The sequence below is a fragment of the Ipomoea triloba genome, chromosome 1 (assembly GCF_003576645.1).
Source record: "Ipomoea triloba cultivar NCNSP0323 chromosome 1, ASM357664v1".
Classification (NCBI taxonomy): domain Eukaryota; kingdom Viridiplantae; phylum Streptophyta; class Magnoliopsida; order Solanales; family Convolvulaceae; genus Ipomoea; species Ipomoea triloba.
This window is the reverse complement of record NC_044916.1, coordinates 31,206,696-31,217,244: the sequence shown is the minus strand read 5'-3', so window position 1 is coordinate 31,217,244 and position 10,549 is coordinate 31,206,696. Positions and strand designations below refer to the sequence as shown.

Genomic DNA, 10,549 nt, shown 5'->3' with positions numbered 1-10,549 from the left:
GGTATAGGCTTCAAGTGTATAAACATAGTGGTCTGTATTTTCCTATGGATATTTTTCCCTTCCGAACAAATTGGAGCAGTTAATTTGAAGGGAGATGAGATAACAGGGATGTGAGGGTTGATATGATACAACGTTTGTTCTTTTTTTTTTTTTTTTTTTTTTTTTTTTTTTGAAAACTACAACGTTTTGTTCTTTTTGAACAACGTTTTGTTCTTTAATTTGCATGTCTTGTAGTTAGTTAAAGCATGCTTTTTTGTATTAATTAAAAAATTTTAAATTTGAGCTTTTTCTTCGAAGATATTTGAGCTATTTTTTTATTCTATTGTTTATTATTTTATGTGAGTATATTATGAACTAGTTGAGTATTGAATTTTAATTAATTTAATAATTAATAATGACTATGAAAGTCTATAAAACTCATGATTGATTACACCCATTAAAAATAACAAAAGAAGTAAATTTGTCCGCATAAATAGTTCAATTGGTCATATGAAAAATAACAAATTGAGAAATTATACGGAACGGAAATAGCTTTAAATAATTTTTGATGATATATCTTTAGCGCCTTCTCGTTATTGCAAGGCCCTCATTCATTTGAGCTTGGTCGACCTGGTGACTCACTCGCTGCCAAGAAATGGTGGCACTGGCCGTTTCAGCCGGCGCCGCTCAACCACCGCCGCATAGATTTACCGCGAAATCCTGGAGGGCAAAGCGTTTGAGGGCGTGGGCTGGTGATTTTCCTGCTTTTCTTCCAAAACAAGTCGAGAATATCAAAGACCAATTTGCTAGGAAATTGGCTTCAAGAATTGAGAGAGTCCCGGTAAGTTAGCTATCAAGGGTCAAGCTATTTTTACATTGTTAATGCTCGCTCGCGCCAGAATACATAAGGACATATATCTTAATCTTGCACGAATACCACGTTTCTTTAATCACATGTTAGCATTTGCAATTTTGAATTTGATATATCTTAATTCCTTATTGACCTCATGTTTCTTTAATCTTAGTAGCTGCTCCTGCTCAGTGCTCACTGTTGATATGATGTTAAATTCTTAGACACATGTTGGGGCAACCCAATCAGGCTGTAACTTAGCAATCCTAGCCAAGTTGTCCAGATTACTAGTTTGACTCTGGTCGGAGGTGGTCTATTTGAGCCAATTTGTGGTCTTTTGTGGCTAGAGTTACAGGACGAGGTTCACCTGGTGCACAACTTCGTGTACCGGTTGCAGTCTCCCTTGTCATCCAAAAAAAAAATAAAAATACTTGGCACTTGTTTCAGTAAACAATTTATATCCTCTATGTAGCAACATTTGTGAACTGATGATTGCAAATTGGTCCAAATTAGGTAAGCTTATCTAAAGGTTGTATTATGAGCAGTTGTGTGAAGCCAGCAGTGCGGAGTGAGGAGAATCCGGTTGTTCTTCTCCATGGTTTTGACAGGTAGGGGTTTGTGTGTGGTATGTCATTTTCAAGTGTTGGCACCTTATTTTCCTGCTGTGTTTGCATTGTTCATCTCTTCTTATTCTGTTCAGCTCATGTTTAGAATGGAGATACACCCTTCCGATGCTCGAGGAGGCTGGGTTGGAGACATGGGCAATTGATATTCTTGGATGGGGTTTTTCTGATTTAGGTATATTCATTTGTACAACTTCCCTTTTCACAAAAACTTTTCCCTTTTGGGTCTAATATTGAAACAGGGATTGAGAATTGCTTCATTTAATCCTGACATTGGTTAGAAAGGCTTCCAGCATTAGATGTGGCTTCCAAGCGTAAACATCTTTATGAGGTATTCAATTTCATCTTTGCTAGTTCAATTTCATCGTGTATGTTATTTACGGGATTAGTTATTTAGTTCATTTGGACAGCCAAAAGGAGTCGACTTTAGTATGCAAATCGGGTTATAGAATGAAGATGTGTTACACTCTGAATTAAATCATGTTTCAGTATTCTAGGCCATGACTTCTGGGATAATTGCTTCACCTTAGATTGAATGTGTTCTAAAGCATGTGAAAGAATAACTTTCACCTGTTTTGTTTCTCTCTCAAAATTTGGTCGCATCTTTCTCTCAGTTTTGGAATACATACATCAAAAGGCCTATGACATTAGTTGGACCAAGTCTTGGATCTGCCATTGCTATCGACTTTTCCGTCAACTATCCAGAAGCTGTAAGTTCTCTAAATAGATATGAGTCTGTCCTAGAGCTTTGAATTTTACGGATATATTTGGCAATTATATGGCTCGTCCAAATGAGGCATTGTCCCCTTAATCAGGTGGATAGGCTGGTTTTGATCGATGCAAGTGTGTATGCAGAAGGCACTGGGAACCTTGCAACGCTACCTAAAGCAGCCGCTTATGCTGGGGTAATCCATCTCTTTAATCAGCTTAGAAGGAAGGACGGTTTAATGTTATTTGAACTTTGATGCAAGAGAAGTTTTATTGTCAGTCATGTCAAAATTTGTATTTTATGAATACTTCACTGCTTATATCAAAATTTGTCGTTTGGACAGGTCTACTTGTTGAAAAGCATCCCACTTCGCTTGTTTGCAACTTCACTGGCTTTCAATGGTTTACCCTTCAATATTCTCGCAGACTGGGCAAATGTGAGTTTGGTCCGCTCGTTTATGGTTTTTCATAATCTTTTGAGATCCAACTGTTTGAAATCTTATTCTTTTTTAATATCTAATTCTAATGCATTACAACCAATTAACAGATGAATGCACAACTATTGACAATCATTAAAGCCCCCCCAATACAATTAGCAATAACCTATTATATAATACCTCTAAATCAATAGGGTATAAGTAGCCTATTTGGGTGGACTAAGATAGTCCACCTTGAATTGCTCCCATTGGAACTGACCCCCTGACATGATGTTAGGGGGCCCTCGAGCCTTGCCGAATTGACAAAGCCTTCATCTACAAAAGTTGGCTCTTAAATATTTGATGTTTGCAGGTCCAAATGACATGATATGATTTTGTGCTCTTGCTTTTCAGATTGGGCGGTTACATTGTTTATTACCCTGGTGGGAGGATGCAACTGTTAATTTTATGATCAGTGGAGGCTATAATGTCACTGCTCAGATAAACGCTGTAAGGGTGATATATTTATTCTCCGTTTGGCTAGTACCCATATGCTAGTAATCAAAGACAGCTAGCTAATCTTTCACTACTTGTGGGTTCTTGTTATACTTATACAGGTCAAGCAAAAATCGCTTATAATATGGGGAGAGAATGATCAGATTATTGACTACAAGCTTGGAATTGTAAGTTTCTCTCCTCTTCTACTATAGATTCGCTACTGACTAGTGAGTGATCGATCGTCAACTGTACAATGCAGCGGTTGCACTGTGAATTGCCAGATGCAATCATACGCCAAATCCCAAATTGCGGTCACATCCCACACGTGGAGAAGCCTGCCGCTGTTTCTAATCTGATTAGGGAGTTTGTTAGCGCTGATAGACCCAGCTCAGAGAAGCCGGCTGTGCCTATCTCCACTGCAGTTTGAGTTGAACAGCCAAGCAGCTAGTAGGCAAGTACTAGAGTTAGTTATAGTTGCCAACATTGATAAACTGTTGAATATGCTTGTTAACAAATAAAATATTAAAATGTGTAGTTTTCTTGAAAAATATTCTGATACTAGAGTTAATCCATATGTATTCTTGATAGCAAATCCTTTTCAGTGTACTGCCGGCCTCCCTTTCTGTTCAAAAATTGTGGCTAATGTTTGTCCAGTACGACCTTGTAGCTCTCATGTCACCATCTTTCTTCAACACAAATAAATGAAATAGGAGGTAATTCCGGTCAAGTTAGTTAAACCATTGATTTGGTAGCTATAATATCACCAGTTCGACTTTCAATTGGAGTGGTCTATTAATTTTTTTGGTTTACACAGATCAACTATGAACAACTTAAGTTGGTTTACCTCTTCGCAGTCTAAGATTACCAAACAAAGTTTACCCAATATTTTATAATGGTCGCAAATTTCTCTGTCACCCAAGAAATAAATGAAATAATGGCATTGTCAACCTCTTGAATTCGGCAGATTTTAACATCTTGTGACCTCAGCTAAATTAATACGGAGTATCTATATAATAATACCTACCACACTTAATAATCTGTTTACATTTCAAACAATCAAACCCATGATGAGACCTTTTTCCTCGTGCTAGAGATAACGACAGTCTTGTCGGGGAGTAATTTACGTTTCACACATATATGACAACATCAAATGGCATGCTAATTAGTCACTGGACAATTCAGTTAATTGATTAATTCAAAATAAGGTTAACTTTGCTGACAATTGCATCCAGTAAGGTTAACTTTAATATGAAGAAAATTATAGCAAAGGAAGTGGAGAAAAGTAAGAAACACGAAAAGGGGTAGGGGAGTTTCATCGTTATAGGTGGGAATTAAATTAAAAAATACAGCCTTTCTTCTACTCGATCTCTAGATATACAACACAGAAGAAGTAAAACATGATCATCTAATACTAGTCTACTACTACTACCCCCAGAAACAGCCAAATATACGCTCAAAATGGGAATCCAATTCCAACTTATCCACCCAAGTTCAACAAAGTAAAGAGAAGCACAAGTGGGACTTAAAGTCCAGATGAATCCCCCCCACCCCACCCCCACTTTTTCCCAGCAAGAATCAAACCCAACGTGCCAACATCTCATCCATCCATCCCACATTTTTCTCAGACTCTCAGAGGACGAACCAGGCTTAGAAATACAACTACCAGGCCGAGCAAGATTGCGCTTTTACTAGGAAACACAGCTGCGCTGCCGTCCGGGGTAATTCCGGTCCCGGCTGTGGGACCAAGCCCGAACGTCGGAGTTGTCCCGGTGCCAATGCCTGTCCCCGTTCCAGTTCCAGTTCCCGTGCCTGTGCCTGTTCCAGTCCCCGTGCCAGTCCCGGTAGATGGGGTTCCCGTTGTCGGTGGGGTTAACGGGTTGGTGGTTGGAGATGTGCTTCCACCGGCAGCCCTGTAGTAGTACAAGAATATCACGCCCGTTCAATTATTTGACTAAATTATCAACCTACAATCACTTTAATAATGCCGTAATACAAGACTTTAATTAATATGTACCCATAAGATTACAAGGGGAAGAAGCATGGCGCCATGTGAAAGCAATCAGAGAACAAACATCATTAAAATATGCTAAAGAACAGATTAAAGAAATAGTAGCACTTTGTAGCAGACAGCACATATCAACACCAGGCCAGCTCACATGCACACAACTGATGAATAATTGTGGCCGAATATTTACTAGAATGGCCATTGCAAAAATTTTTAAAAGGAAGACTGAGATCAACATTGATTTGCAGAAAAAATCCCCACCCTTTATCTGGAAAGTGCATCAAAAGTGTATCAAATACTCCGGGCGATAATTGCAGTTTATTTTAGCAGTGTCTTTTCTCACCAAAACTCCTTTAAAATCCAATTTTAACCAACCAAGAAAGTATTTGTACTGACTCAAGTTAAAAAGGAAGATCATTTCCATTGAATCTGATACTTAATCTTTAGGGTAAAGCAAGAATCTTTCTTAGAAAAACTTTAGTTTTTCCTTTCAAAAATCTAAAATAATAGGAATTGGTTCAGTTCTGAATCCCAACAAGGCTTCAGGGAGAGATAATTTTCACAGAGAAAAATAGAAATTACTGAATAATTGCAAGATGTAAAGTATATAATCACACAGATCCAAAGGACAAGAATACAGACCCAGCGCTTGAGGGATAAACACAAGATCCAGAAGGTTGAGCTGCACACAGCAAAAACAAGAAAAAAAAAAAAAAGGGAAAAACATTAATTTTTTTTTTGGTGGATAGGGAAAAACATTAATAAGTTTATGCCAATCAATAAAAGGAAAAAGTTTAGGGCAGAGAGGGTAAAAATATTGGGTGAAAGAAAAGATAAGTGTTTTACTTACAGGGTAGATTAGCAGTGAGAGTTGCAGTGCCAGAAAATTCACAGGTTGCTCCAGATGAAGCCTTCTTCTGATAATAGCTATTGACAGCATAGCTGCAGTGATCTTTCACAGTGTTGGGGTTATAACAAACACCATTTTGAAGGATAGCAGAACAATCAGCTCCATTTCCACAAGCATAATCTATGCTCTTCTGAAGCTGAGCATCACTCACCCCATCTTTGCACACACAGTAAGCAGCACCTACACAATTTTTTTTATTTAAAAAAAAAAAAACACACAAAAACCCCTCAACAGATCAGCTCATACAACCTCAAAGATCCAACTATTAACTACTTCAACACTAAAAAATGAAAACCCATGCTAGAAAAAAAAAATCATACTCGAATGCCCAGCCAAGGCCATGAAAAGTACTGAAAAGAGCACAAGAACCGCCATGATTCTTCAAGATCTTTCAGCTGGGATTTTGGGTATTACAGAACTGATAGGATACTTCAAGATTAGCTAGAGAGAGAAAGAAGTGGGTATCTGCGGGAATGGAGAATTCTGGAGAGAAAGAAGATTGAGAGCGATGGTGTAGGGTTATAGGGTGAGGGTCGTAGTACAGTAACTGACTAGGTGTATTCGAGATTTTTCAATTATGGGTTGGGGTTTATATACGTAGGAAAAGAATTGTGGAGTGCTTTTGGAAAGTGAGCGAGAGAGCATCTGAATGCTAAATCTTTTGTTGTGTAATGGTATTTTGATAGTATTTTTGCTGTACTATACGTGTCAGTGGCATTGTTACGCTAAACGGTCATAAACTCGTACCTATGGTCGGATTCTAACCCCGGTTAAGCTAACTCTCAAGTCTCAAGCCTCAGTTCAAATAAAATAGAGAAAAGAAATGAGAAAAGTAAAAGCCACCGACCTATAGATGTATCTTGTAGGTATGTTTGACACGTAAGTACGTACTTCATGAAATTCGTAATGTTAAACACATGTCTAACATGTGTAGTGTTTACTTATGTATACGCATAATGTATAGATTTCGGTACATTGTTACATTCACGTCGGAAAATGCTAAATATACCTGTATACGGACATCCACAAAATAGATTTTAAGTCATTTTTCAATGCTTAAATATTTGAAGATAGTTTTTCAACAATAGGGGGAGTGATTTTTCATTACATAAGGATCTGATTTTTGTCTTTATAGTGAAACCTAAAAAAAAAAAAAAAAGACAAAGCCTGTCTCAAGTGAGGTGCAAAACTAGCGTTCAGCTGGGTGCATGCACTCCGCACACTTGTTTGGCGCGTTAATCTAAAACCCTTCATTTTATTTTATTTTTTCAAATTTTCTTTTGCTCCCCCTCCTCCAAAAAAGTGTTGATAATAATTAAACTAAAAAATCACCTCTTTTGAGATAACTTAACATGGTTTTTTCATTAGATGAAAATGAAGAAAAAAAGAAGTAAATTGCTCGATCATATATCCTTGTGTTAATGATACATATAAATGTGACCTCAATTTTGTTTTGGTTCTGACCAAGTGGTTCACGATTCTTATATTAGAGGAATCAAAACCATTTATGAAAAGTTTAGTTCCGATTTTAACTATTAGTTTGATCTTCTTCTTTTCTTTTTTTTTTTTTTCTTTTTTTTCTTTGGGGTGGTTTCTGCAACATTCTATATCTATTGTTAAAACTATTGAAATTCAACTTTTTAAGAGTTAGAAAAAACTCTTAAAAAATTTTAAAATGAAATTTTAAGTTAAACAATAACAAATGTAACGACAATAATATTTATTTATTTTTTCTGTTTACAATTACTTTTACTAAATTTAAGTTGTTTACGTATTTCATTGAAATTTCAATAAGAATAACATGGGTGTGTTTACAAAAAAAAAATAATTAAAATATGGGTGTGGTTAAGTGACAATAAACTCATCCATCCTTAATCAAAGGTTAATTAGTTCAATCCTTGTCCCTTGATATTATATTGGGTATGGACGACTATAGAGCAGTCTTGAAACCCAAAAAAAAAAAAAAAATCAATAAGAACCAAAACTCACATAACTAAACAAAAACAATAATAATCAAACCCTTTTTAAAAAAAATGGTTTGTAACCCAATTTTGGTTCCTATAATTTGCAAACTGGAACTAGAACCTAGGTTTTCAATTTGCACCTAATTAATATAGTAATATAGAACAAACATGGACTCAAACTGGTATTCGTGCATAATTCATATATAACTTTCGATATTTTGTGATTGTGAGACAAATATTATTTTGATTTGGACCCTATGTAATTGGTGTAGAGGCCGGAATTGATATATATAAGATGTGCATGATAAGAACAGCAGCTAGCAGGCCACAAATTAAAGGACTTAAGGAGCTGAGGTTTGTTTTGGCTATATATATGGTTGTGCTGTCACTGTAAGTTGGCAACAATACAATATAATGCTGTCGTCTACCTGCATTCAATTGATGAATCCACCACAAATCTATGACCTTCATGCTCTACACTTGACGGATCATAGTTTTTTCATTTCAATGAAGTAATCATCCCCAGCTGAAAAGTAAACGTAAAATTTACTCAAAACTGAAAAAATTTTCACTCAATTTTAATGTGGCATTTTGATTTTTTTTTCTCAAACCTATAAAATAATTTTAAACATTTTTCCGTTTAAATTCATTTTGTTCAATTTATTCTATATGTGCATACCATCCCATGGTGATAAACATAACAAAGTAAAATGGAAAACATAAGAGCATGATTTACTTAAGGCACACTATTCTTGTCACCCAAAAAAGTAAATTGGAAAAATAAAAGAAATTATAATGATAATAATAATAATAATAATAACAATAATAATAATAATAATAAATCAAGAAAAGTCATGCTAGAGTGATGCTTTATTCGTGCTAATTATTCTTCGATCCTCCTTACTTTTTGAGGCAATTATAAATTGACCAACTGTTGTAATAACCTACATTTATGTGCACTTTGCATTGAGGAGAATAAAACCTTCCTTTAATACTGAGTTGGATTATAAATTAATTAGAATTAGTCTCACTTTTAGTTGTATACATGTAATGGCGTTGTTGGGGTAATTAGCTAGCATGGACCTTGAAGTTCCGGGGATTGATTTCGAATCCAATTTAATCAACTTGGAAATAACAAATTCTAAGTTAAAAGAAATAGTTGATTAAGTTAGAAGTTCGGCCAAACCCACTTATCATCCTCAATAATGGTTAAGATGATGTTACAGATAGCTACAATCGTCAAACTCTGTGTTGAGCTATTATTAATTTATCATGACAGATCATATCGCATGTACAAAGTCACAGAGGGCACATATCATCATCCTAATTGTAACTATTTGAATTCAACCCTAACTAGTTACTATAAAGGAAAAACAGTTTGAATTTAATTCATTCTTAGTTTTAAAAGCGTCGAGCCTCTTATTTATTATGTACATTATTGTTTCCGCCCTTAGCTTACTCTTATATACATATGATTGGAGTGTTTAGATTAACATTAACAAAATGATGGAAAATAAAGAAATAAAAGAAGAAAAGAAGAAAGTTTTTGCACCGGCTTAGCTTAGTGGTTTAGTAGACCGTATTTGAGAGAAGAACTTAATGTTCGAAACTCAACAGCGATAGTGTAGAGATTGTGCATTATTTAACATTGTAGGTATGTAAATCCCTTGTGCGTGCACTGAGTTATTGCAAAACAATATAATTAAGCAACCTTAAGCTTGTATGGAGCATCTAGCCACCAAATTGACTGTGATCACCCATACGAATAAAACATAAAAACAATGATAAACTATATTATTGTATGTACCACAACCCTGACTCTAAAATTAAAGACAAACCAAAAGCAAGTGCATGCTCGAATTGAAATACATGGTCCAAAAATGATCTTTAATTTTAATGTATATATTAAAACAAAAATCACAATTCTCTCCTCACTCCTCACCTTTGATTGGACTAGCCTAGTAGCACCGCCCCGGCGCCCCCACGTAGGCCTCCTAGTCGGAAAATTCTTATCTAATCTCCACCCCGGAAATACAATTATCAATTCAAAATAATAACACTTGCAATAATTTTATTTTATATATAATTAGAAGGTGATGACATAATGTTTGAACAAAGTACCCCAAAAAAGTATACTAAAAAAGAGGTTTTGCCAGTAGGAGACACAGCCTGCTTCGAATCCTTTGATTGATGCCATGATTCCCCTTGTTTTTGAAAGGTTACGTTGCACCGCCATGGAAATTAATTCATCATATACTAGAAGAAAAATATTAAATTATACTCCGTATTATAGTTGTATATTCACGACCATTAGAAAAAAATACTGAAGTAACTAGTTAATGCTGAGAAAAGAATGCTATAAAAGATAATTGAATTTTACTGGCTTTTTGTATTACGCGTTTGGAATGCATATATTCCTTTCCACTAGGCTTTTATGATAATGCAAAGCCAAATGAGGGACCTACCCATCACTCACCCAATCCTCGCCTACCTTAATTATCACATAATCATCATGATTATGGAATCCATTGCATGTGGATCAACTGTTCACACACCCCCATGTTTTGAGATTTTTTTTTTTTTTTTTTTTTTTTTT

The 10,549-nt window shown here is 35.5% G+C and overlaps 2 protein-coding genes across 2 annotated transcripts; one reads left to right on the top strand and one right to left on the bottom strand.

Annotated features, from left to right (window-relative positions):
- The first annotated feature begins 551 nt into the window (after window positions 1-551).
- On the top strand, window positions 552-3,680 carry LOC116033676 (uncharacterized hydrolase YugF). The gene is made up of 10 exons (XM_031276434.1): window positions 552-820; window positions 1,343-1,437; window positions 1,530-1,627; window positions 1,734-1,783; window positions 2,067-2,162; window positions 2,268-2,357; window positions 2,505-2,597; window positions 2,991-3,086; window positions 3,194-3,259; window positions 3,334-3,680. The coding sequence occupies exons 1-10, from the start codon at window positions 635-637 to the stop codon at window positions 3,499-3,501; spliced, it is 1,038 nt and encodes a 345-aa protein (XP_031132294.1). The 5' UTR covers window positions 552-634; the 3' UTR covers window positions 3,502-3,680.
- A 677-nt stretch (window positions 3,681-4,357) lies between these two features.
- On the bottom strand, window positions 4,358-6,583 carry LOC116033686 (PLASMODESMATA CALLOSE-BINDING PROTEIN 3-like). The gene is made up of 4 exons (XM_031276445.1): window positions 6,310-6,583; window positions 5,930-6,169; window positions 5,722-5,761; window positions 4,358-4,984 (listed from the first exon to the last, which is right to left on the bottom strand). The coding sequence occupies exons 1-4, from the start codon at window positions 6,362-6,364 to the stop codon at window positions 4,696-4,698; spliced, it is 624 nt and encodes a 207-aa protein (XP_031132305.1). The 5' UTR covers window positions 6,365-6,583; the 3' UTR covers window positions 4,358-4,695.
- Between the last annotated feature and the right edge of the window lie 3,966 nt (window positions 6,584-10,549).

Coding starts and splice junctions, on each gene's coding strand:
- LOC116033676 (XM_031276434.1), top strand. CDS start 635: ATGGTGGCACTGGCCGTTTCAGCCGGCGCCGCTCAACCACCGCCGCAT. Junction 1,628..1,733: donor ATGGGGTTTTTCTGATTTAG/GTATATTCATTT, acceptor GACATTGGTTAG/AAAGGCTTCCAGCATTAGAT. Junction 1,784..2,066: donor AGCGTAAACATCTTTATGAG/GTATTCAATTTC, acceptor TCTTTCTCTCAG/TTTTGGAATACATACATCAA.
- LOC116033686 (XM_031276445.1), bottom strand. CDS start 6,364: ATGGCGGTTCTTGTGCTCTTTTCAGTACTTTTCATGGCCTTGGCTGGG. Junction 5,762..5,929: donor TCTCACTGCTAATCTACCCT/GTAAGTAAAACA, acceptor TGCTGTGTGCAG/CTCAACCTTCTGGATCTTGT. Junction 4,985..5,721: donor GTTTATCCCTCAAGCGCTGG/GTCTGTATTCTT, acceptor GTACTACTACAG/GGCTGCCGGTGGAAGCACAT.